Below are 27268 nucleotides of genomic sequence, written 5' to 3' on the forward strand. Positions count from 1 at the left end.
CAAAATACCCAAACCCACAGCAATAAAATAAAGAATGGTGCACATTGGCATTTTCACATTGCAGTGAATGCAGAGCATGACCCAGCTTCTCCCAGAATTCACCCAAACTTTTAAGAAATCATGTAATTTCATGTACTTACACACTCAGCTATGTGAATTTTGCTTGTTGTAAACCCTCCACCCTGCCCTTTGATTTTACAGAGTTCAAGGAATGCATCTCCTCCTAAATAAGATGAATAGCCATTTGTTGAGGACATTCTCTCCTTCCCCCTCTGTACCCATTTCCAAGCCACTCTCTGTGAGAAGCAGGAGGGCTAACACAAAATCCACAGAAACTGCAGCACCTCTTCTTTCACTCCCCATGGAGGGGACACAGCAGTGCCTGACCATGCCCCAGTGCACAGACCTGGGCAGAGGCTGCAGCTCAGCCAAACTGTTCCCTCCCAGCAGGCACAAGAGGCACCCACAAGTCATTTAGAGGAATCCAAGAGCCTGACATCCACACCACAGACACCCAGGAGTTACCAAGGAGATGGTGGAATGCCTTAAAAAACCCAGGAAAAAAAGCCCAGTGAAAACCCAACTTCCCTTGAGGGAGGCAGCGCTGCTCCCTGCCCAGGTTTGGTGTTCTGACCCACCACGTGCAGGGCTTTACCCAGGAGGCACAGGGATGGGCAGGGGCATCTCTCTGGGACGGGAAGGGGCATCTCCCCTGGGTTCTGGCCCTGCAGGCAGCACCAGGACTCCGGGAGGACGCGGGTGGTGGAGGTGGCGATGTCTGGGAATGCCGGCCCAAGCTGGAGCTGCAGACAAGGACCCAGACAACAAAGGGAGGCAAAAAGCCGTCTGATAGAGGCAGCCCCGTCTGGCAGGCCGGGCTCTCAGAAGCCTGGGCATGCACTGATGTCTGCAAGCACAGCTCTTCGCTGGGTGCACAATTAACCCCGCAGCAAGATCACTGGAGTGTCCTGCAGCACACTCCAAACAGCATCCATCTGGTAAGATGAAAAAAAACCAAAGAGTACAGGAGTGCAGCAAAGGAGCAAACAACTGGAGACTGCAGGGAATTACTCTACAACAAACAAAAATTATACTTAATTTTCTGTTATTTATATTCTAAGAAAACCACATGTTTTCACTTGCATCTCTGCCTCCCTCCCCGAGGCACAAGCACACACACAAAATGGGAAGACCAGGGAGAGCAGGAAGAGCAGCACAGCTCGAGCACATCCCCGCTCACACTCTTTCCCAAATCACAGCACAAGAAAACGGGTGTGAGTTTTACAACCACGGAGCAACAGCCAAACACCTTTTGCTGGAGCAAAAACGCCCCGAGCAGCCCCTCAGAGCACTGGGACACCACAGCTACCCCTGCCCGCCTGATCTGCTGAGATCTTATGACATTAATATAAAATAAATGTAAATCAACCCCTGAGTGCTGCAGGACAGTTTCCCTGGGGCTGGTGTGAGTGTCCCAGCTCCAGGGCTGATCCCAGCCTCAGGCTCCCGTGGTTCCCCTGCCTGATGTCTGCACCACGATAACGATAACGCTGCTGGGGGACCGGTGGTGTCTCACAGCTTTTTTGCATAAGCAAGGGCTATCCTGCTGTGCAACCAAATTGTGCCACCAGGCTTGAAATAAAGGAACTGAAATAATTTTTTTTTTCCTCTTATTTTAGATTATGACTTTTACTAATTGATGCTTGATAAAAGCCTAATGAATGATTTGTAGGCATTATAGGCATGTTAAGGATCCGAGTGTGGTTATAAGCCAAGGTCATAAGCTCTATTGACTTTCTAGGCTCTATAGCAATTGATTTGCCATTTATTAAAATCATTCATTCACCACTTGTTAACAATTTATTTAGCTGGTTCTTCCCCAGAAGGCTCGGGACACCACATTTGAGCAAAGACACCTTAGTCTTGAGGTACTGTCATAAACTCGATTCTAAATTGAGAGACAGACCCATAAACACTATAGCAGTGTCTTTTTAAAGGCTCTTTTGCAAACAGGTTCAGCTCAGATCCAGAAGCCTGGTTTAACAGGGCTTCCAACACCTGGTTTTGTCTGTGCTGAACATGAGCATCTCTGGCCACACTCAGCAGAAGTCCCACATCCCATGACTTAAAAAGGTGCAGGATGTCAACTACTTTCATAAAATCGAGTGTAAGTCTCTTTCCTCAATGTAACACTGCTCATCAGTTTGCCAGAGCAGCAGCAAACGAAAGAGTGCTGGTGCTTAAAATGACACTCAGCTTTTGAACACATTTCTACATTGAACAGCAGAAAAAACAATCCCATCCAGGATTACCAAAGTGCAGCCAGGTATGGACAGCCAAAGAACAGCAGGTTTGCACAGTCAGCCTCTGCAGACACCACTGCATCCCCCTGTGGGGCAGAGGAGCAGGTACCTGCTGCTCTGGGGGCCAGCAATGTCCCACCCGTGGCGTGGAGCAGGACCCGGGGTGTTTACGGTACAGCAGCTGAAATCATGCAATCAGCCTTCGTAATTAGATCTTGGCAACTCTTGAAATACTTCACTTACCCAGTTTACCTGGAAAGGTGCGACCTAAACATTCAGTGCCTGGAGACATTTGAAAGAAAAACAGAAAGGATCCGTCAGTGATGGGAGCCACCACAGCGGCTGCACACACACCCCAGCTCCCCTCTGGGGACTCGTCCTGGCAGAGCTCCCCTGGCCAGCATCACCTGCTCCCACCATCTCCACAGGCCAGCAGTGCCAGATGTGCCACCGCTCCTGGATCCTGACCCCACGAGCTTTTCCCACACCAGAAATTGCCACACAAGGTCCCGTTCCTCTCTCCCCTGCTTCCCCCAAGATGCTCTCCTGATCTTGCCTGATGGCATTGCCAAAGCCTCACAGAGGTTTGTGAAGTTTCTGGGATCACTCAGCCCACCCCAGAGACCTCCCTGCCACATCCAACAGTGCCAGACTGCCTGTCCACGGCCCAGGACAGCACTCGGCATTTCAAGGCATTGCTGGACTGTTTATCACATTCTGCCTCCCTGCAAACACACAGAGCTGAGCCCCACATGCAGCTGAGCCTGCTGAAAACTCAGGGTCTCCTGACACCCCATGCCCACAGCGGGGGGAGTGGCTGTGCAGCGCTGAGGAGGAAGAGCCACAGCAAAATCTTGCACAACACCCCAGGAGTTGTATTTTCTAGCCCAGCAGATGTATTTTCAAATGAGGAGAACAAAGCAGCAAAAAGTTTGCAACAAAAGACAACTCATGACTTCTCTCTCACCCATCACTGTGTGCAACACTGAGGGGATTACAGGACATGGATCCTCCCCAGAGCCTGGCAAGCTGAGACACTCTGGGCTGGCTGGGAGCTCTGCATCCCACAGGAGGTTCGCCAGAGAAACACATACAGGATTCTTTTATGATGCCTGTAAGAACTGTCTGCCACTGATAATGGTTAATTGGTACTAATTAGTGCAGTCTGACCATCAGGAGCCCTACTGGCCTATAAAAGTGGCCTTTAACCTGAGAGCAAGGGAGGAGGGAGGCAGTCACACAGGGCCGCGGACACACGGCCTGCTCCTCACACTGCGCCTGCCTCTGCAGCAACACAGCAGGCTCGAGGGATACATCAGCACATCACTGCTCTCACATAAAGCTTTACAAAGTTACTTTCCATGCACCTGGGAGGACAGAGAAGACCAGCTTTTTAATCCCAGGAAAAGATTAAGGATCAGACAGTTGCTGTAAATTACTGCAGCAGCTAAATAACGACGGGTCACAGGCTGGGCTCACTGATGGGAAGCCAGGCTGATTTAAATGCTTCACATGCAGGTGTTCCAAAGAGGGCCTGCACACATGAGGTGTCACCTGAATGCACATGGGCAGCCTTGAGCCTCCAGGCCCATGGGCAGCACCACCACCACCCCTCTGGAACGGGCACTGACACCGAGCGTGACAGGAAAGGAAAGAAAGGAATTCTGCCGAGCCAAACTCCAACGTGTGGCAACAAGCTTGGACCTCCTCCTCCTGCTCCTGCTTAGCCAGCTCACTGCACAAAGCCTGGAAAGGGGTGGGAGGCTGGAAAGGAGTGAAAGGCCAAAAGAAGATTGCAGGCCAAAAAGGGTGGGAGTCCCAAAAGTAAAATGTAGAGTCTGAGAAAAAGTGGATGCCAAAATGGCTTGGGAGACCCAAAAGGGTGGGAGTCCAAAGGAAACTTAGAGGTTGAGAAAAAGACCCTGTGCACGCAGCTGGCTGGATCAGCATCAGCTTTTCTCTGGCTACATTTCCAACAGGGTAGAAAGCAATGCCTCTCCCCTCCCTGTTCCACAGCCCAGGTGATGCAGCGTGACACCCTGTGCACGTGTGGGCATGTGCTCCCCATCACGTCTCATCCAAGATGTTTGGCCATGGTCTGGGATGTGTGGGAGAAGCCAGCCTGAACCCTCTAAAGTCAGGCAAGATTTTGGGATGTTGCTTCTCCCCTTTCTCTCTCTCTCAGCACGCCTGCCTCTCCCATCCTCACATCTGCCCTTTAGGTTCAGCCATGCATTTGCCAACTTTTTAAATGCAAATGAGAATTGGCACATAAAGTCGGTGCTTTAAACCTGACCAGAGCCACCCTCAGCCTCTCCTCCCTCCCTCCTTATATGCATAAACTTTTTTTATGCAATCGGCAGCAGGGAAGAGAGGCAGGGAGTGGCTGGGCCGTGCCTGGAGCCCTTGTGCAGCCGCAGCGCTGCCAGACAGCTCCATGGGAAGGGTGGCTCAGCCTCTCTGCCTACCATGGAACCAGTAATTACCCTGGCTGGACCAACACCTGCTCGTGGTTTTGTCTTACACTGTTTGTGCAACCCGACAGGCTGCCAACAAAGCAGGGATGTGCTTTGCCTAAACAGGTGAAAACATGAAACAGGGAACGGAGCTGCTGTGTTGGTCCCACAACGCCTCTGTGCAACACATGCTGGAAAATCACTGCTGCCTCAGCCTGCAAGGCTGCAGAGCAGGGACGAGCATGGCCTGCACTGAAAGGGCAGGGAAGGAGGGAAAAGGGCTGCCCATCTGCAGAGCTCTGGATCCAGGAGCTGGATGTTCTTTGCCGGGCTGAACCACCAGCACCTGGCGTGCCAGGAGTGTCCTGCTAAACCGAGCATCCCACACGGGACAGCACAGAGGATGTGACAGCCCTCACCCAGCCAGGGCTGCCAGCAGAGCAGAGCTGCTCCCCAAAATGCCCTGTGCCAGTTTAGAGCAGAAGTGCCCATTCCCATGCCAGGGTCACCACCCCTGTGCTCATGGAGCAGGAGCTGGGCAGTGCTGTGGAAGGGCAGCCTGAAGACCAGGAGTGACCAAGGGCAAAGATCCCAAAGGAGCACCTGGGCCAGCCTCAGCCTCTGGCAGAATCAGCTCCAACCCCACCAGGTCACACCCAGGAGATGCTCTCCTCCCCACCAGCAGATGGGATTTGTTGTAGATGATTTGTCCTAGAATAAAAACACCAGCCCCACCTCTTGCAGCATATTTACTGAAAGCCACTAGACATTAAACAGAGGCAAAAAGTGTATCCCAGCAACATCTGGAATTTATCCCTTCTCCCTTCTGAAAAAAAAAAATAAATCACGCTCTATTCTTTTAGAGAAAGAAAAGTGATTATATAGAATTATAATGCTGGAAGAACATAGAGAAGAGCAGAGATTTTCTTTGAAATGCTGTTTAGACAATTAAAAAGGGACAGTTTCAAAGAAGCAGCAAATACCATCTCAGCTTTTTCCACCCTGTCTCGCAGTTCCAGGCTTTTCTCCATGCCTTGGCTAAGAGACTCCAAGGAAAGCAACAGATTTTTTTCATCCTTGCAAGACCTTAGTAATCCAGAAAGGAAACCAGCTCTCAAGCCTAACTGAGATAGACCAAATAAAAAAAATATTCTTCCAATTCCTGCCACAGGATTTGAAGGCACCTTGATTTCTATGAAGAAAACCTGCTTTGGGATGAGCTTTCTAAAAGAGGATGTGTCAATCTTTACCCAGGAGAGCCAATACTCTGTCTCCCCAGACAGAAGAATGGAAAGGCTTTAAATATTAAAACAGGAAGAACCATCGGGATTAATATGAGGATGCAAGGTCAAAATGTGATATCCTCCACTTCCTGAGGCTCCTGGTCCCAGAATGGCTGCACCACGACCCCAGAGCATCCCCTGTGCCCGGATGCAGCTGGGGGAGCCGGGGTTCAGAGGGAAACCCTTCCCAGCCCTCCCGAGGGGGAAGCCAGGCAGTGGCTCCCACGCCAAGCCCACAGAAGCGCCTCCAGCTACTAAATTACCCAACGACTCCAACGAACTGCATTGATCTGGCTGGAAAACAAAGCTGCAGCTCCTGGCGCGTGCCCAGCTAGGAGGGTACAGCTGCATCTTTCACCTGCAAGCAGTTACAGCCACGGCGGGAGATGCCCCTTGCCCTGACAAAGGGCAGCTGAGGGGAGAGGCCGGAGGGCAAACACAGGTGAGAGGAACCACCTCACTGCAGACACCTCTCAGACACAGCAGAGCCCCAGCCAGCGACAGGTATGTCCAGTTTTGCAATTGAGGGCAAGGCTGTTCCTAGAACAAGCCCCATTCCTCAGGCTGCTCAACCCCCATCTCAGCTGCACGTGGACTGGATGCAGGATTTCATCAGGACATTAAACTCAGGAGCTGTAAAATCACTGTGCAAAAACCCAATTATACCTATTTTCGTAACAGCCAATTTAAGCTTGTATTTAGGTCCCCTCACATACCCCTACGTTACATAAAGCATTTCTTCCACTCGAAACGTAGCTTTCTAAAGGCCATTCTGCTTAATTTAATGGATGCTTTATGTGGGTCTGCAAATCTCTAGAAACACAACCAAGGAAGACACATGGCAGCAAGATACAGCGTGATCCCTTCCCAAGCATGCAGCAGGAACAGGAGAGATGAAAGGCATCTCCAAACCCACGAACCTGCTGTGACTGGAGTGCACTTGTGCTCTCAAGAGCAGCAAAACCCCATGGTCAAGTCAAAAGAGGAATTCCTGAACATCTGCACGCACTGTTAACCCATTCCAGACCGGCCAGCACAGCAGGATGGATCCTTCCCTCGCCCCACAGCCACCAGCTGAACTAAGCCCACTCAGGCACGCTTCCCTTGGATTTCAAAGAGCTGCTTTCTGCACTTCAAGTAAATAAATGCAGTCATCTCTTTTTCCTTCTTTTTTTAAAAAGCTGCACTAATAAAAAGCTCGTACCGAAATCTATTAAATTGAGTCTCTCCATTATGTTTATTGTTCCTTACAATTCAGGCCTGGATGGCAACTCAGTGGAGGTTGAAAAGTGTATTTATCAAGAAAACCCATGAGAACGATGAGGATTAAAAGCTATCAGCAGGACAGAATGTGTTTGTAACCCTGCAGCTTGTTCTGCACCTGGCACAGGATCCCCATCAGAGACCTCTGCCCCTCTCCTTGTTTTTGAGCCCACCTCTGGCTCATCAGCTGACAGGACAGCAGCACCTGCATTCCCAGAAAAAGCTGAGGAAGGTGCAGCAGTATATACTGCTATGAATAAGTCACACCAGAGAAACATAAACCCTGATTGCATTACACACCAGTGATCAGTACCATTAAGCGTTACACACCTTGAGTGTGTCTCAGCAGTTGGAAACACCGAATTTGAAAACACATCTTCCCATTCAAGCAAAGTCCCATTACAGTAATGTAAGTGTAACAACAAAAATGAGATTCCTGCTTATTACGTGGGAAATAATTGCAATTTAAGATAAATTTTCCCTGAATTGTGTGAAGCAAGTGCCCATCAATCACGTTGTTTCTTCAGTGTCCTAAAGAGAGCACCTAGCAGGACAAGGCACTTTCAGAGCTCAGTGATGAACAGCCTAATCTGTAGATGCTACCCTGAGCTACTGAAGCCAAGAGACCACCCTTGGTAAAGTGGAATCATGGTGGAAATAATGAAAACAGCACAGAAGGAGCAGGACTTGCCCTCCAGGAAAGACATCTGCCCTCAGTGAGCGCTTGCAGCCAAGCCAGCACAGGGGACACCGACAGCCACTGACTGTCGAGGTCTCATTGCACAAATACCCGTGAGGAGCACACGGCAATCCAGCCTGGTTCCAGGCCTGGAACAGGCACCAAGGACAGGCCCAGCCATGGCCATTTCAGCTGCTGAGCTGTGGGTTTCACCCCATGAAGAGAGTGCAGGGCTCCAAGGGTGAGCCCGAGTACCCTCAGTGCCGTGAGAAACACAGGAGGCTGTGGGAGGCGCTCTGCTTTGGGGGGATCTCTTGTTTTTGTAAGAAATAACAACATCAATCATAACATTAAACAGAAACCACTAAGGGGGAGAATTTCCAAGCTTGCTCAGCACAGAGCCCAGCCCGCAGGGGAGCTGCCAGCCAGCGGCCACGGCCGGCAAATCGCTGGGACTGTCCTGGGCACCAGGATCCAGCCAAAGCCACGCATGGGAGAGTGGAAGCAGGCTCAGGACTGTTGTGGGACTCAGCTCAGAAATGTGAGTCTGAGCACTCAGTGGTGGTTAGATGTCTCTTGGGAACCCATCCAAATGGCACTGCTCCTCTCCCACTTGCCCTGCAGGTAAATCTCGCATGTGGCTTACACAATCTGTTGACTTAAGTAAAGCAAGGGCAGGAGAAGAAAGCTGCTCAGACATCAGGAGAGGCTCATCAGTCCTTTGGGCAAAAGTCTGGGTCACTTCCCCCTCCACAGAGAACTCAGGGTGTCAGCCAGCTCCTTCATGGCAGCACGTGCAGGGAGGGTGCAGCAGAACACAGCGCTCAAAACATCACCGAAAGGACAACAACAATGCATTGCCAAATTCTCCATATTTTTGGCCAGTGCTGATGCCTAAATTCAGTTTACAGAAATTGGAGTCTGAGCTCTGTGTTCCAGAGCTCAGGGAGACAAGGCCATGGCCACTTCCAAACCTCATCATGAGCAACACTCATCCATCCTGCAGACATGGGACGGTTCTAACACACTGTGAGAGCACTCCATGCTCTGCAAGGGCAAGATCTTGTTGTATTCTCCTGTCTCAGGTGCAAAAGCAGCTGCAGTGTGCAAGGCTGATGAGCAGGCAGGCTCTGGCAACCAGAGATCTAGAGGGAGCCCACCAGGGACCCTCAACCATGGGCATCTGGAGTGTTCCTTTTCCTCCTGTTTCCTACTGCTGATCTCAAACTCTTCCTCACAACCAACTCCAGCCCTGGGCCCAGCTCCTCCACCCCTGAGCAGGGCAGGAACCTAAAAGCAAAAGCCTAAAACCTGAGAAATTCTGACACAACTGCAGCCAAGGGTGTTCTGTTATCAGTGTTACAAATTGAGAATTAATTCTCACAATTAGTGACAAGGGACAGAAGTAGAGAAAGGCCACCTTGTAAGACACTGGTCATCTTCCCTCAAGATTTTAAACTACTGAAAATGCATTTGGAAGGAAAACTGACCACCAGAGCAGTACTCTGAGATGTTCTGCCAATGACAAGCCCTACCCTGACCATCGACACAAGCTAAGCACAAGGCCAAGTTCTCTGTGTGAAGCTTACAGTGACCAAGGTCTGCAACACCAGAGACAGACTTTGCCACTACAAATATTCCCAGTGCAAGTTCCTGATCCCTGTCTGAATGTCAATGAAGGCAGAAGAGCTGTGAGGATGGGGAGCTCCTCAGGAGGCAGGATAGACACTCAATCCATCTCTGCTATCAGAGCTGCGTTAACATTTAAACAGGACCTGCTGTTGTGATCTTCAGCAAGGAGCAGATGTGGTTTTGAGTAATGGTGAGCGTTACTTAAGCAGTTATAGTCACTAATGTAATTGACACCTATTCCATCATCCTTAATACACCCACTTCTTTCTCCGATACCATAAATAGATTAGAAAAGTTTCTGCAGATGGCCATGACCCCATTTGTTTGTGCACTTAGCCATGTATGAATCACTCTTGGCTTGTAGCAGCACTCTGGAATTACTGAAAGATAACTAGTCGGCACAGACACCAATAAATGAATCATGCTTTCCACAAGACCAAACCTTTGGGCTTTTACAGACTCCAATTACAAAGTAAGAAGAAAAGAACAAAGAAATTACTCAGTCTATTTGCACAAAGTCATGCAGAGTTGATTCACAGTTTTACAGAATTATTACTGACAATCATTTGTAGGGGGTTAGAGTAACAAACCAGCTACTTTACATCTTGGACAGAATGAAGAGATGGAAAAAAATCCCCAAGCCGTGTCTTGCACATATTCTTTGAAAAGTAGCCTTGATTTTTGTGCCAGTAACTTTTTTCATCCTTGGTACGCTCCAAGCCTGGGGGTTAATCAGTTTTCATTTGCCAAGGCTAAATTCTGCTTTGCTGGGCTGCTTGGGCCAAGTTTGCAAATGTGGGAAATCCTGTTGCACCTGCTGAAGAGCACAAACCATCACAGGCACAGTCCCTGAGCTCTGCAGGCTCCAGCAAGGTCTCAGGAACGGTCCAGAGAACTGCCATGTGCAAGAGCACTTTCCTTGCTAACTGCACGATTTTGAATGCATCCTGCAAGTGAAAAATTACCCAGTCTGAGGCATTTTATTAAAGAGATGTGTGAGACTGAGCACACCAAGCACAAATGTGTGAACCACTTGAAAGCACTGTGGACATCCACCAACACTGACAACTTGTGAGGCAAGTTTCCAAAGATGTGCAAGGTGTCTTTACGTAACACCACAGTCTGGGACACGCTAACACACACCACACACAGGGAAAAACACACCCTCCTAAATGGAGCATTAGCTACTCCTGCACCAGGGAGAAAGGGGAAATCTGAGTACCTGGAGAAAAAGGGGACACTGATGGATTACAGCCTCTAGCACTGCTGCCTCGCCGTACACAGTGAAAAAGCAGCATTTAGTTAAAAAAAACTCTCAAAGTGAAGGTGGAGTGGATGCCAGCCTGAGCCTGAACACAGACAGCGCCCTGGTTGTGCATCTCTGAGTGGGATGGTGACTGACATGTCTCAGGGCTACACGCTCCAAAGCAGCACCCTGCACCAGAGAGATCCAAACCAGGGATAACGCCCCACTGAGCACAGCACTGACAGCCTGGGAGGGATGCCAGCCAAATGTACACACAGCTCTATTTGTCTAAGGCCTACCAGTACCCTTTGCATCTACTGAAGACCCAACTTCCTGGGCACATTTACTTTGCAAATGAAATCTGTGCCCTGTTTTACACACCTGCCCCACAAGCACAGAGCTGCCAGCCTGGTACAGCTCATCAGAGCCAGGAGAGGCCAAAACCAGCACAGGAAGAGCTGCCACAGAGCTCTAAACCAATTTGGGAAAACCTCCTTATTTGTCCTCATGCTTGAGGCTGCTGATTTCCAATGAGAGGTATAAACCTCTCCCCAAACTGCATTCAAGATGCTATGGAAAATTTGTATTAAAACCTTATAAACATTCCCAATTCCTACCCCTCTCCATACTACATAAATTAATGCAACACAAGCTCTCTTGTAGGCACCAACAACCTTCTCCCTCCAACAAGAGTTTATCTGAGGAGGTGCTGTAGATAGAAGGGAAAAGGTTCCCATCAGGGCTGTCTTCAGAAAGCTCGAGTCCTTAGAGCCAAGATTTCAGCTGCAATGCAAGACTGAAAGGATGCATGTGCTAAACAGTAGCGTGTCCTTCAGAAGGAAAAAAAAAGCTAAATCAGGAACCTGCAGTATTAGGTGGATGCTTGGATAAACACTGTTCAACACACCACAGCAGAAATGCTAATGCAAGTTTAGTTTTCACACCGGAGAGATTTCAAAAGATTCGCAAAGCTTTGATAATATTTAACATCTTTACTAATTTCCTTTTTGGTGCAATCATAAATTTACCACGGTAGCCAAAAGATCTGGGATGAACTACAAGTTCTAGCTGGCTCCAAAGCCAACAAGAATAATGTGTGCTGTTACTATTTTCTCTCAAAACATACCTCTGCAAAACTGACTCAAAATGAGAAAAGAAATTGTGAAACTGTCATTACAAAGAAGCATTTAAAATGCAGATCAAAGTGCTGCCTTAGAAGCTGTATTCCTTGCCAAATCATCAAAGCTGTCTTTACTCTCAACAGCTCCCCAAATCCTCTGATTTGAACGATAAATTCTTACAGCCGAAATTTATCTGCTTTAAAAAAAAACAAACAACAACAACAACAACAAAAAAATAAATCAAAAAACACCAAACCCCACAACTCCTTTCTCTGGTTACCACCTTCTTCATTAACCAGTTCACTGGAGCCGCTTTCCTGTATTACTAAATTAAGTTTCATGGATGTGTTTATGCCTGCATGCACACACAGAGAGTACCCTGAGACCTCTTCAAGTGCTGAAAACTCGTCAGCCCTTGGTGGTGCCTGTGTGCAGGGTCTCTCCAGCCCCCAGAGGGGTCTGTGTGTGCAGGGTCTCTCCAGCCCCCAGAGGGGTCTGTCTGTGTGTGCAGGCTCTCTCCAGCCCCCAGAGGGGTCTGTCTGTGTGTGCAGGGTCTCTGAGAGGGGGTCTGTGTGTGTGTGTGTGTGTGTGTGCAGGGTCTCTCCAGCTCCCAGAGGGGTCTGTCTGTGTGTGCAGGCTCTCTCCAGCCCCCAGAGGGGTCTGTCTGTGTGTGCAGGGTCTCTGAGAGGGGGTCTGTGTGTGTGTGTGTGTGTGTGTGCAGGGTCTCTCCAGCTCCCAGAGGGGTCTGTCTGTGTGTGCAGGGTCTCTCCAGCTCCCAGAGGGGTCTGTCTGTGTGTGCAGGGTCTCTCCAGCCCCCAGAGGGGTCTGTCTGTGTGTGCAGGGTCTCTCCAGCCCCCAGAGGGGTCTGTCTGTGTGTGCAGGGTCTCTCCAGCTCCCAGCACAGTGTCCAGGTTCCAGGTGCTGGCACTCAGGGAGCTGCTCCCATGCTCGGCGCCAGGATCCCCTTCACTCCTCACTTACCCATGGCCCCTGGAGAAGCTCCCAGACCACCACTGCATTCCCTGCAGCAGCAAGCAGCAATGCAGCAGCCACTGACCAGCTCTGGAAGATGGAAGTGAGGGGTCAGATCCTGCAGCCACACAGCTCCTCCCTGTCCCTCCCTGCTCAGGCTCGGCCGCGCCGCTCGCAGACAGAGCAGGTCTGGGATGCATTTCCTCACCTGGGAGCTGCCCGAGTGACCTACCTCCTGCCACCCAAAAGAGTCATCAAATATCCACCCAGCAATTCAGCCACACAGACAGGAAGAACACTGCATGAAAACATCCCAGGGACACCAATGATTCCTGTGCTTTATGGCCGTCTGTGAGTGTGCTCATGGCGTGAGCCAAGCTCCATTCATTGCAGGGAAGTGGCCCTTGTACCTCGTCCCCAGCAGCTCTGCAGCCTGGCTCTGTCCCTTTGATGGAACCCACCAGGAGCAGACACACCGTGTGTCAGAGAACTGGAGGGATCTGATAAGGCAAACCACACACCAGGACGGGATCTCCCTCCAGGAAGCAAACTGGTTGGAAGTCTTCACATGAGACACCACTGCAAATAAATTAACTTTTTTTTTCACTAATTAGGCTCAGCAAATTCCGACAGCTGCTGCTACCTGAATGAAACAACATCGACAGACATGACTGTACACTGAGTTACTCAGGAAAGGAGCTGGATTGTAATTACCCTTTATTAGTGACACCATGTAGTTTGGTACTTCCCTTGGAAAGGTCTCCTCATGTCTCTCCACTTATAATTTACGTTTACAAATTCATTTTAGAACTGGATTTATCAAACCACCAACTTTCAACTGGGAAATATAAAATTATTCTTTTTTCGATGAGCAACAGCAAATAAAAGTAAGGACATGTGTTTGTGAGTGCTTTTCTCTCTATTCACAAAGGAAGCAGTGGTAGCAGCTAATTCAGTATCTCAAAAATTTAGAGGTAATCCCGGATCCTACCTTGGGAATTCCTGGCTTTAAGGAAAAGAATATGGTTGCTGTTCCCCACACACCCTTCGGTTCTGGTGTTCTCACAGCCAGGATCTGAAAACACTAGGGAGGCAAACATTCAGGGGGTGGAGGATGCCTCCACAGCAGAAGCTAACAGGACTTGCTGCAGCAAACACCCTGACACTGACTGAAAAGCAAGAATGAACCACGTCTTGCCTCCACTTGGCACTATAAATGATCACCTCCAATTATACAGGATCACCTCTGGTGCCGTGTGCTGGTCCCACTGTGCAGCACAGCACAATCCAGGTGTTCACCCACAGGAAAAAAACAAAGTTTGACTATTTCCCATGCATTTCCCCCTGTGTCTTTCCATTCTCCCATTCCACATCAATTATAAAATACTAAGACCAAAATCACTACCTGAGGGCACAAATAAACTGCAATTTTAATACAGACCCCTGTGCTCTCCAGACTCAGGGAATCAGGCCTTTCCTTGGCTATGAAAGCTGGGACTGCAGAGAGCCTGGGTGCCCTGGGATGGCCAAGGGCACACACAGACACAGCTCCTGGGCCACCATAAGTAAAGCCAGCCATGCTTTTCTCCTCCAGGATCACACCTTGGGATGCTGATCTCGGCAAAAAGCAGCGCTCACCACAGACACACAACCAGAGCCAGACATGGGGAACTCCCCGGTTTGGCTGAGGTCAAACTGAGATGCCACAAACTGAACATGCTCTGTGCAAGCACTTTTGGGCTTGCTGAAATGCTGGGAGCAGCTCTGGCTTCCCTCCACGAGGAAAACTTTGGGGGGGAATAAAGAAGCACGTGGCTCATATCCACTGTGCCCTGGAACAAGCCATAACTGCCGATGACAGAGCATCAGGAAAGAAACGGATTTGTCAGAAAAGCAGTGTGAAAGCGGAAAGAAGACGTGATCCCTGGTTGAGCCGTATGCATTTGGTTTGTTATTCAACTGAAGAATGTGAAAGCCTGGAAGTGTTGGCTTGGCCAGGAACCTGCTCCCACGGGCGCTGCAGCTGGGGGATCGGCATCGATCCTGGGAGATGCAAGGACACCTCCCAAAAATCCCAAACGCCTCGGATAACATCCTGCACCATCAAAGCGTCTGCACGGGCTGTGCCGAGAGCCGCCTCGGCAGCTCGGGCAGGGCTGCCCCGGTGCCCGCGGGATGCCCGGGCCGGTGCCGGTACCGGTGGGGAGGCAGGCACGGAGCCTGCCCCAATAATTGGTAATTCACAGCCTCCTCCGGCACGCCGCTCACCCCTGACCCGCTGAGCAGCCGAGGCGATCAGAGCCCGCTCTGCAGCCGTCTGGCCGCTCAGCGCCGCCCGGCACAGCGGCACCGCAGCCCGGCGGCGGGCGAGACTCGCGCCCCCGCCCGCAAAAAGCCCTGTTCTAATCCTAATCTGGGAGCGCCACACACAGAAAGCAGCTGCTGCCTCCACCGCAGCGCCGCAGCCGCCATACGGAATGAAGGCAGCGAGGAAAAGGGGTCTGGGCATCGCTTGGACAGTTAACCTATTTAGAGGGTTGTAAATCAGAGGAGTTTGCGTGTTCCTCCTCCCCGTGCCACTTCCCTGAAGCGTTCCTGCCTGGTAACTGAAAATTTTGGCTGGAAAATTATAGAGCATCTGGTGGTAGCTGCTCTGAGGTTCCCTGAAAGTCGTGTCAGAAAGATACACGAAAATCAAGCGACTGGAGGAGGAAAAACGCTGTAGAATGAATTTATCTCAGGGAGACTCAGCTCTGCCCTTTCCACTGGAGCCAGGTGCAGGAGGCGATCAGGTAACACCAGCAGAGCTCTCCTGTAGCACAGAGGTGAGCCAATGCTGCCCGCCATCAGCAGGAAATAAATAATAACACTGGAGATAAGAAACCTACTCCAACATGAAATAAGGAAGGGCAGCAATAAGGGAGCTCACGGGAACTCAGTACTTGAGTGTCAGGACCCCAGAGCTGACAGACGACATGGGACAAGGCAGGGAAGGACCTCGGGAACATCAGGCATGAGGATCCCACTTATAATTTATAATAACACCCATGCCAATCCGAGGTCTCCCCCGGTGCCATTCACTGTTCCCTGTCTCTCACAACTCCCATCCATAAGCAGCACCTGCCCCTTACCAAGCCTTTCACATGCTGACAAAATGGGGGGGAAAAATTATAAACTTTGCCATTTCTAAAAAGTCAAAGAGTGAAATTAAAAGCATGAGTTGTTCCAACAAAACCTCATGCCAAGAGTTAGACTGGAATAGAAGCTTTTTCTTCAAAAGACATTGCACATTTTAATTCACAACTTCTATCACAACCATGAGCCTTGCTCAGACACAAAGTCTCATCCTTGTGATTCTGTGGGACACAGTTTATGTTCAGCAACTGGCTGGCACAAAAAAGAACTGTATCTTCATTATTTATACACTGCTATTGGTATGCACATCTAGCCCGGCCTGTTAAAGTCAGGGAAGAATAATGGTCTATTCAGTACCGGTAGTGTTAATAAAATCAGGCAAATCCAGCTTAGTTTTGTCTGAACACGAATGAGATTAAATCAAGATTAAAAGTGCATACAGTACAAAGGGTATGGTTTATGCTAAAATTCAGAATGAACACATTTTAGTACTCAGTATACAAATGCCTGCAGACCTTCTCTGGGACTCAGACACCTGAATTAACCAAGGCTGAAGCTGGGGAAGGAGAAGGCAGACGACGCTGGACAAAAGCCATCCAAAATAGCAAGGGACAGATACTCTGCAGCCCCGCTGGAGGTAACGGGGCAGATCCTGTGCTAGCAGAAACAGGCACGGCTCAGCTGGCTCTCCCTGCACGCACCGAGCGCCAGCCTGCCCCGTCGCAGTGCCAGGCATATATGCAAAATCCAGACTCTTTCCCAAGTTTTCCTTTTGGGCCATTTTGCATTAGGCTGTGCAGGGTTTGGATTTCAAGGCACTTGAAATGAGGTGCTTAGCAGGGTACAATCCTCACAACCCTCCCGCTCTGGGATGCCTTGAAAACCTTCCCTTTACAGAAAATACCATTTGCTTAAAACTGCCAAAGAGCCCAAGTCATTCCTCTCCCCTCAGCAGTAATATTCCTGCTCTCCCACCTCCGTGCACTTCATTTCCAAGAGGGAAAGAGCACACAGAGAAGTGGTGAATATTTAGGTCAGGCACTGCCCTCACTGCTACTCTGCGAGGGTTGAAAAATATTAATGAAAAAACCCAAATCGCCCTTCGGAGCAAAAAGCCCCGAGGGGCTGGAGACGAGGGGAACAGGTTCCCAAATACAAACCCTACTCGGGCGCCCGGCCCGCGGTGCCCCCGGTACCGAGGCGAGCGGGATTTACACGGGGGCAGCGCAGGCCGCCGGGGGAGGCTGGGGAGCGCCCCAGCATCACCCCCGCGGGCGGGCAAGGCGCGGGGCAGGGGCACCGGGGAAGGGCGAGAGGCGGCGGTGATGGAGCCGCGATGCGGAGGAGCGGGGATCTCAGCCCGGAGCCGGCGGGGAGCGGCCGATCCCGGGCAGCTCCGGCAGCCCGGCCCGCGCCGTGTCACACCCGCACCGACATCCCAGCGGCAACAGATGAGAGAGAGAGAGAGAGAGAGAGCGGGGCTGGCACGGCGGGGGAGGAAAAGCACTCCGGGAAAGCGCATCGCAGCCAAGGGTCCCGGGAGCCCCTGCGGGAACTTCCCCGCCCGCGGCGGGGCCGCCGGGCACTCCCGCAGCCGGGCACCTCCCGCACCCTCCCCGGGAGCAGCAGGACTGGTACTTACTGATCTCCATGCTCTGGAACAAAGACCTTTTGCAGTTGCATGTGCAGGACACATTGGGCTGAATAGCTACGGCCGTGCTGTTCAGCCCCATGAAGTTATACATTTAAACACACACAGAAAAAAAAAAAAAGGAAAAAAAAAGAAAAAAAAAAAAAAAAAAGGAAGGCGACGGCGACACAAAGAACTTCCCAGCCGCCGAGCGCTCCCCGGGCAGCACCACATAAAGCCGGGGCTCCTCCTCGGCGCGGGGGGGCGGAGGGAGGGAAATGCAGCTGCGATCAGAAATTGGAAATAAAAAACCCGGCGCGGCGCAGCGCCCCCGGCAGCGGCTCCGCTCGGCCCCGCGGCTGCTCCGCGCCCCTCCGGCCCGGGAAGCGGCAGCGCTGGGCCCGGCCGCGGCAGCCCCGCACTTTTGTGGGGCGCGGCGCGGTGGGAGCGCGGTGGGAGCGCGGCCCGCCCGCTCCCGCTCCGCTCCCGCCCCCCGCGCTCATTCACGGCCACGGGGACGCGGCCGCGCCGCCGCCGCCGCGGGCGGGACCGTGACGTCAGCGCCAGACGGGGACTGCCCTTCCCTTCCCTTCCCTTCCCTTCCCTTCCCCGCCTGCCGCCGGGAGCGGGGCCGGGGGCAGTGCCCGGGTGGGACCCCTGGCACCGCAGGGCGGGTCAGGCTGGAAGGGACCGCCGTGGGTCAGCCGGTCTCCCACCCCCGGCTCAGGCAGGGACATCCCGGAGCACAGGATTGTGTCCAAGCTTCTGGAAGATCTCCAGCGAGGGAGACTCCACACCCTCTCCGGGCAATCTGTTCAGTGTTCGTTCACCTGCACAGAAACAAAGTTCTTCCTCGTGTTCTGGTGGAAATTCCTGGCCATCTGGTTTGTAGCCTCTTGTCCTATTGCCCAGCACCAAGGAACAGAGCCCGGTCCATGTTCTTGGCACCCTTCCTTTAGATATTTACACACATTGATGAGGTCTCCTCTCAGTCATCCCTTGAGTCCGAGCAGGCCCTGTTCTCTCAGCCTTTCCTCGTCAGAGATGCTCCAGTCGTTACTGCACCCACCCACCCACCGTGGATCTTTAAAGTACCACCTGCACTGAGCCCACCCAGGTGGGTCCAGTGGCACCCCCAGCTGCCAGCCTCCGGCAGGACCTGGCAGAGATGATCCTTTTACAGATCAGCTCCAAAAGCACCTGGGTTTGGGTATCCTGCTGGAAAAGCACCCAAAATTCAGGCTCACCCTACAACATCCCCCTTCAGCCCTGGCCCCACAGCACTGAGCCACAGGGCTCCGGGCTCACTTCACACAGCCAGTCCCCAGCGCAGCATTTCAGACAGAAAAATGGGAAAGATTGGGAAGGAGATGCAGGGGATAACCCAGTCTGACCATGGCTGCGCTCAGTGAAAATTCTCATTAGCTCCCATGGTGGTGCCAGTGGTGCTGCTCAGAGCTCAGGAACTGTTCCTGACACATTTCCACCTTTGTTTCAAACCACACGCTGTAAAATGGAGTGACCCCATTCACTGCAAGACAGGTAAAAGGAAAAAAAACATCATCTCTTCCCTAAGGGCTCATTGTGCCAAGCTTTAGTCGAGACAGATTTTTATATTTTTTCTGGGAAATAAACCTGTGAAAACAAAGGTTTATAATGAAAATGCTGAAACAAGCTTAACTACAGTGGTGCGAAGTAGCTGCTATAAATCACAGTGAATCCTGTTACTGGGAGATAAAGGCAGCTTCAGTTATCTTCTAAGAAAGCACAATTCCCTGGAACTGTTGATAGCTCTGATTTAGGATTTGGGAGTATCTGAGGCATCCCCAGCTGGGCCTGCATTCCCCAGAGGTGCTGTTGGGAAGATGCACCGAGGTGGGGACAGGCAAACAACGAGCAGAAATCCAATTCCTACAAAGCTGAAGCAACCACAGAAGATGGATGGTCTCAAAATTTGGGTCAGATTCAGTGGCACTCATTGGTAAGGTTTAACCTTTATTTCCCTGCCCAGAAAAAGAATTTATTTCTACATGACTGCTACAAACTAATGTTAAATAAATACCCACCCGTGCTTTACTCCTGCAGCCCATCCAGTCCTGTGAAAATGCCTGGAGAGCAGGAACAAGGAATTGCCAGGTTGTTTAATATTTTACTCTTTGTACTCGACAGATGGTAACTCCCAACAATTACTGACCCAAAGGAAACACGGAAGGGGATCGTGTGGCTCGGACAGAAAAAAGCTCTGAGAAGTTTGTGCTCCCCAGCACAGAGCACACGTGAATTATCCCACAAGTGCCATTCCCAAAGGCAGGGGAGGTGCTGGGGTGGCACCAGAGGTGGGAATTGGTGTGCTGGGAGATTAGAGACAATTATGTGAAAAAAATCTGTGCTAGAGCTGGAGATAAAGCATTTCCAATTCTATTTTATATTTTGTTTCCTGCCTCAGTTTCCCCATCAGTAATGCAGGAGGGGTAATCCTGATTCCTTGAGGTTATTTCTGGGGGCTCAATTTATCTTGTGGCAGTCAGATTTTTAGAAATGCTTCGTGAAAATGTGAAGGAAGAAACATTACCTGTGTTACAAGGACACTTGGCCCACCAGCCCCAGAAAGGACATCAAGAAGCAAAAGCCAGGCACACACATGGTCAAAATTCTGAAGACAAATTCCAGTTCAGATATGCTTTATCACTCAACCTACTTTTATTATCTGGAAATCTATCTTTATATTATATTTAAAACACTTGGTGGTTGAACATTAGCGACACCTTTCCAAAGGACCTTCCTTGACTGGCCAGGGAAGGTGGCTGGCAGCTTATCTGAGCCTACCAGCTTGCCACTAACATCCTTTGCACTGAAAACACACAGCAGTGCCATAAACAAGTCAAGGTGAGGACTGCACGTGTCCCTGTGTCATGTGAGGTCCCAGCTGGCAGCTCCAGCCCTGCCACCACTGCCAAGCCCCCAAGCCCATGAGCTCTTCAGCCTTGTGGATGTGGCCACAGTTCACGTTTGATTCAGAATTCTTGGATGTTAACACAGTCAGGAGACCCTTAAACAGCCTCAAGAGAGTGAATGCAGCTCCGAGCAATGGATTATTCTTCTGAGGCAGGTCAGGTCCTTGAGTGGAGGGTCCTTGTCTGCACGGCCTTGCCTTCCAAAAGGCTTTGCCATCCCGAAGGCATCACCCTGGGCACAGGGACAGGAGATGGGTACCCTGAGCTATGGCACTGCCAGCACCCCGTGCCCAGGCTGCCCTGGAGCTGTGGCAGAGGCAGCTCCTGCCCTCACCCCATGAATCAGCTTGTTCTAGGGGGAGTTTTTACAAGCTCACAAAGCTCTGGTGGATAAAGGCTCCTGTTTCAGGTGCAGGCTGCTGCAAGTTCACACATCTTCCCGACCTTCTTTAAAAATAAAGAAAAAATAACTGTTTGCAAGTCGATGCTGGTTTAAAAATGCTGTTTACCACCATCCCCATTTCATCTGAACGACTCATGTGGCTTTAAGAATAATCAGCATTTTTCCACCATGATTTAAGAACAAATAATTAAAGTCATCCCAGATGGGCTTGTAAAAATTAAAAGTACATCATCTAACTTAAATGCTTCACCCTGTTCTTTGTAATGACACCATCCAGCCTCCAGCCCAAGGCATTTGTCAGAGCTTCTGTCCCAGCAGTGGGTGCTGCTCATCTGTGGGACATTTCCAGAACATATTATTGTTGATATCAGTGTTCTGTCACTGATCGGCTTTTTTCCACTTCTTTTTATGTTTTCCCTGGAGACACCTCAGACAGCTCCAGGATGAGTCTGGAACTGCGAGATCTCCCTTCGCTTCCTGGGTTTGCCATCAAATTTCAGGGAAATCCAAGGCTGCTCCCTGGGCTTCGGGCTCTGAAGCCATGGAAAGGGACCCACAGGAGCTCTGGGACCATCTGGGATCCTTGGACAGGCTGAAGGACACGGGCACATCAGTCTGCCATGGCTAGCTGGGGATTGTAATGTAATTTCACCCAGTGCCAGACCAGAAGTCAGGCATTTGCCTGTGCAGTCACATTTAAATCTCTCCTTTTATTCCTCACTGCAACACTCCAGCATCACTTAGATCATTACAATGCAGGGCTATGGATAAATTCATAAAATGTAATGGAAAAGCAAGATCCATCTGAGAAATAAGTAACCTTAAGAGTCAAGTGGTGTTCAAGACAACCTAAGGAAAAACAAAACAAAAAAAACCTCCACAACTCCCCAAAGCTTTGTTAACGAAACAGTTGTCCAATAAAGAGTCCAAATATTTCACAGCATTAGTCTTTGGATTAATGTTGAATCGATACGTGCTAACGCAATAGGGCAATAGTTACCATGGTGAATAATTCTATATTTATTTTCAAACAAGCCTCATTTCTAACAATTCGAGACATGGTTTCCACTTTCTGGTGACTAACCTCTCAATTTAAGTTTATTTTTCTAACTGCTTGGTACCAGAAACTCAGGTTTTCTCCCCAACAGTTAGAACAGGATCTCTGCTGCCACAGAGGAGAGCAATGCCACGGGGATGTGGATGCTCAGCAGCTTTCGTTAAGGGTCCCACTGAGGAGGTTTTGTTCCCAACCAGGAGGGATACAAAGTCACTGAGTATTTGTAATGAAAATTTTTCACTGAAACCACCAGAATGTATTTCCAACCCATTCTGTCTTATTTGGGGCCTGATATAACTCCGGCTGACATCACTGGGAAGACTCCACCCTACCTTTACATTTTACTGAGGCACTGGTAGGAAATACATCACACTCTGAATTCACAGCCTGAGCACACTGCATTTCCTTGTGCTGGAGAACCCAGGATGGCACAGGTAAAATAAAACAGCACTAAGGGAAGAGTTCTAACTGCACACACATAAAACCATCCCTGACTTCTTAAGGGAACAGCAGAGATACGGGAGAGGGGAATGGCGCTCTGGAAAGCACACAGAGGTGACCCTGAGCTCTGCCACAGCCAGGTGAAGACTTCACGATGATCCGAGTGATGCTGAAGGCAGCTCTGGAAGGGAGCAGCTGCGAGAGCTCATGGCTGGAACTGTCCTTGTCTAATGCCCATGCACACCCACCCCTGCACAAATACTGCACAAACACTGCACACGCACAGCTCGTGTTTGTCACAACACATTTGCTGCTTTGCTGCTTTCGTTTCTCGCGTTAAAGGTGAGCTCAGAGCCGGGCTCTGCTCTGCGCGTTCCTGCCCGGGCACACCGGGCTGGGCTGGAGCTGCCGCCCCGGGCAGGCCCCGCTCGCTGCCCCGCTCCGGAGCCATCCCGGGAGCCCCTCCGCGCCTGCCAGGGGAACTTTGCGGGAGGAAGAGGAGGAGGCTCTGAAGATGCCCCTGCCTTGAGTCGCCATTCAGCGGCAGCACAGGGCGTCCCCGAGCCCTCCTCCCGCCATCACCATCACTCGCGGGGTACCATAAGGGTATCCCCAGGAACGCGCCCTCGGTCTCGCATGGAAACCCAGCGGGACCGTGCCCGCAGAACCGAACTCGCCTGGCCCGGCAGGGCGGGACGCGGCCCCTTTAAATGGCGCGGAGGCCGCGGGGCAGCCCCAGATGGCCCCGGTGTCACGGGCAAGCGCTGCCCCGCCCCCGCCGGCAAACGCCGCGCGGGCTCAGCCAATCAGAAGTGACGGCGGCGGCCGCGGGGCGCGAGGCAGCCAATCAGCGCAGGGGGCGTGGCGCGCGGCCATGCGGGCGGCGGCGCCACGTGGGGCGGGGCCGTGACCGCGCCGTGACCCGGGGCCGCGACAAAGGCGCAGCGCGCGCCTTCCCGCGCCGCCGCCTTAAAGGGACAGCGCGCGCCCCGGGCCGCCCGAGCCACCGCGGCCGGGCGGGGCCGGCCCGACCCCCGGCGCTGCCGCTGTGCGCGCCCTGGGTGTGCCGCGGCACCCGCGGCGCTGCCAGCGCTTCCTGCCCCGGTCATGAACCGGCTCAGCCGCCCGTACGCGCAGCAGGCAGGGACAGATGGCATCGCCTCTGCGGGGCGTCGAGCGGTGACCGTGCCCTGCCCCGAGCTGGGCACAGCCGCCGTGCCCGGACGGACGGACGGACAGACAGCCGGGGCTCTGCCTGCACCGGCCGGGCTGGACAGACAGTCAGGGCTCAGGCCTGGCAGAGTTTGTCTGCATCCACCGGGCAGGACAGACGGACACACAGACAGACAGGGCTGGGCCATGAAGTCCCCCGTTCCCTGCGCAGGCTGAGCCTACTCCGTGCCCTTAAGCTCTGCTTTCCTTCAGGTTCCGCTCATTTCGCACCCTCCGGTGCCTCTGCCGGGGCTGCCCGGGCCGGGGGCGCTGCTGGCGGTGACCGGAGCTGGGCGCGATGGCCCGGCCGGTGCTGCCGGCCCCGAGCCGGGCTGGCCCTGTCCCGTCGGGCCCTGTCCCATCGGCCCTGTCCCATCGGCTCTGTCCCATCAGGCCCTGTCCCATCGGCCCTGTCCCATCAGGCCCTGTCCCATCGGCCCTGTCCCATCGGCTCTGTCCCATCAGGCCCTGTCCCATCGGCCCTGTCCCATCAGGCCCTGTCCCATCGGGCCCTGTCCCCAGCAGGACGGGCAGCCCCAGCCCCTCTGCTCGCACCGGGCACGGCTGACACCGTCACACCAAACCTGCGAGAGCGGAGCCTTCCGCAGCAGCGAGACAGAAAAGCAAACAAACGGCAGGGCTAGGAAAGAGGGAGGATCCTGGAACACAAATGCTCCCATAAATGTCTTTTCCATAAGTCTATTTACTCAGCTGCTGAAATGATTTCAACTGAGTGATTAGTCTTACATGCTAAAACCAAGCCATCCATTCTCTTCTCCGATGGTCCAAAATCCTACATCCGGTACTTTATCTGCAGTCTATTTTCCCCCCTTTTGTTCCAAAGAGAGCATTTCTGCAGTATTTGATCCCCAGATGCTCTGTATTATCACAGTTTGGGCTCAGAGGTGAATCACAGATATTAAAAGTGGTTGTTTCAGTCCCAGTCGGCTGCAGAGAGCTGAAGCCTCTCACAAAGAGACAAAACTGATAATTTGAGAGCTGCTTTTCAAAGAGAATAAAGAGAAAGTGTTTTAATTTCAAATGAGAAGACCCTCAAAACGTACATTTGACCTCCTGTACTGCCTTGGAGTGTTGCAACCCCAAACCTGACATGCTGACATTTCTGGGGATGAGAATCTCTCGGGGTCCTCTTGTTCCTAAAATAACAAGCCAGGAAAAATAGAGGCCTTGAAGACTTTGTGTGAGGGCAGATCATCATCATCATTATCATCAGCCTCAGTGATTCCCTGAGCTTGAAGCTGTCTGTGCAGTTTATATTGTGCATCCAGGTGATGTACAATAAAACAAGTGAACACAGAATGTATATAAAACATCACCCTCTCTCCACTACCAATAATCTCTAGCTTTACTGGAACATTTTAAAAAGCCAAATTTTTTGCACTTCTTTCTCAAATCATGTGGAGTCTTGCCTGAGCCTGGTACTGTTTGGCACAAAGAGAAGTTACAGGCACATCTAATTAAATTGTATGAATCAGGGATATTGAATTGTTGAAGGGATTTTTTTCCTTGTTGTTCTTGCAGTTTTGGATTTCTAATGATTCTGATAATCTATGAAATTACATATTCTAAGTTTTAAGAGAAAACACAACAAAGACACCATTTTGGGGCTCCAGGGAGCATGTGTGAATCTGATTTTCCAAATGAAAAGAGTTATAACATCAGTTCAAACCTAAAGGCTTCACTTTCTCAAATCTTTTATGCTAGATTTTATACAGCTAATACATCGCCAATGTTTCCAAGGAAACCAATATGCCCTGTTCTCTCTGAAACAAATCTCACTATTAAAACAATTAAAAACTTAATCTGCGTTCTCCTCCCTCCCTCTCTGCTTTTAGTATTATCGCATGCATTTTAATTAAAAACATGAGTGCAATAAATTTTTTACACATACGCAGGCAACAGTGTAAATTACCTAAAGGAACCTTGGCTCCAGAGCGTAATAATCGGGAACGAAATATATCACAACAATTGAGCAAAGCCCAATTAACAGGAGCCCTGACGAATCAATTACAGCCCCTGCTCATCTCTGAAGGCTGCCAGCTGTAGCTGATGGAGAGGAGTTTAAAACTCAGGTTCAGGTGTTGGATGTGGTGTGCACAAACCCCCGAATCTTAGCTGGTGGGATAGGAAGCTCTGCTCCTGATTTTTCGGGCTCAGAGGGGTCTCCTGTAAAAGATGTGTGAATGGGGACAGGGTTTAGTGGTGGCCTTGGCAGCACTGGGGAATGGTTGGACTTGGTGACTTTAGAGGGCTTTTCCAACATAAACCATTCTGTGATTCTATGAAATGAGTCCAATGGGAGCCTCAACACCTCCACCTGCACCCACTCACTGCACTGTGAGAGTGCCTGGAGAAAGAGGGGGCTTGAAAATCCATCACTGACAGCGAGCTTTGAAAATCTGACAGGGCTTTAGAGCAGCTGTCAGAGCACCTCCCTCTCGAGCTGGGTGGCTTGGCATGGATGGGTCACTGGCCCCCTTCTTCTGAGGAAGTTCTGTGTTCTGCCAGGTTTCTTTGTGTGAGATTTGGGGCGTGCAGGCCTGAGCTGGCAGCCCAGGTCAGCGCTGGAGGCACCTTCCATCAGCACAGCCCAGTCCCGGGGATGGCAGCCCTTGGATAAGCTCTGCTGCACTGCCTGAAGCCTCTGCTAGTTTGTTTGTATTGACTTTGAGAGCGCCGTTGCTGTCCCCAGGAGTTGGAAAACAAACAGGAGCCCCCGGTGCCAGCACCAAGGAGCTTAAAGCCTGGCTGCAAACACACAGCCCGGGCTCTGTGCTCCGGGTTTGATCTCAAGAGGCATTAGGATCCAGCCGCGGGGCTTTGGGCTCTGAGCTGAGGAGAGGGAGCTGCAGGTCAAGAGGCTCCTGAAAAGAGGAAACAGGCTCCAAGAGGAGAAGTGAATGGCCCCGGGAAGGCAGCTAACACAGTCCCGCTCTTTGTTTCCTCCTCATTGTGCTCCCGGCCCTGCTGCCGCTCTCGGGCCCGGCCCCTCTGTTCCCCCGTGAGCGCCACTTCCATCCCGTGAGGGAGGAAGGGAGCAGTCGGCTCAGGGGTGTTTCATGTGGATCCAAGAGCTAAATGTGGCCCTGCCCTGTGTGTGCTGCCCCGGCTCCCCAGGGAGCAGGAGGGAAATGCAGCCAGAGCCGCTTCCTCCACCATTGTCTGAGCGCTGGGACATCCTCCTGCCAGGCCAGGCACTGGGGATGGGGTGTCTGAGGAGCTTCCAGTTTGCCTCACGCCTCTGCACAGCGCCGGACTGGGAAACTGGAGTGGGGCCCAGGCTCTGTCCTCCCTCCCTGGGATTCCCTCAGGCATTGGGTTGCCCAGAAGATTTAGGGAAATGAATCCTGCTCACTCCTTCACACACATCTTTTAGGGTACTGCGTGTTGCTGTGTGCTCTTTGCAAATGCAGTTTCCTGTGAAAAAAAATCCCAGCCTTGCTAACATCCCACATGTAAT

General features: G+C 51.4%; 1 protein-coding gene across 3 annotated transcripts in view; it reads right to left on the reverse strand.

Moving 5' to 3' along the window:
• PMEPA1 (prostate transmembrane protein, androgen induced 1) overlaps positions 1-18083 on the reverse strand; it is a 39110-nt gene extending 21027 nt beyond the window's left edge. For 2 of the 3 annotated variants that reach the window (XM_054274798.1, XM_054274799.1), the window contains exons 1-2: positions 17733-18083; positions 2547-2585 (exon numbers count right to left, since the gene is read on the reverse strand). In XM_054274798.1, the coding sequence (XP_054130773.1) occupies positions 2547-2585; positions 17733-17835 (142 nt within the window). In that variant the 5' untranslated portion in view covers positions 17836-18083. The remainder of the gene's footprint in view (positions 1-2546; positions 2586-17732) is intronic. The other variant, XM_054274801.1, reaches the window with a different exon arrangement.
• Positions 18084-27268: the final 9185 nt, after the last annotated feature.

This window comes from Melozone crissalis, unplaced genomic scaffold, assembly GCF_028551555.1.
Source record: "Melozone crissalis strain CALT ecotype California unplaced genomic scaffold, PUWL_Pcris_2 ptg000017l_1, whole genome shotgun sequence".
NCBI lineage: Eukaryota > Metazoa > Chordata > Aves > Passeriformes > Passerellidae > Melozone > Melozone crissalis.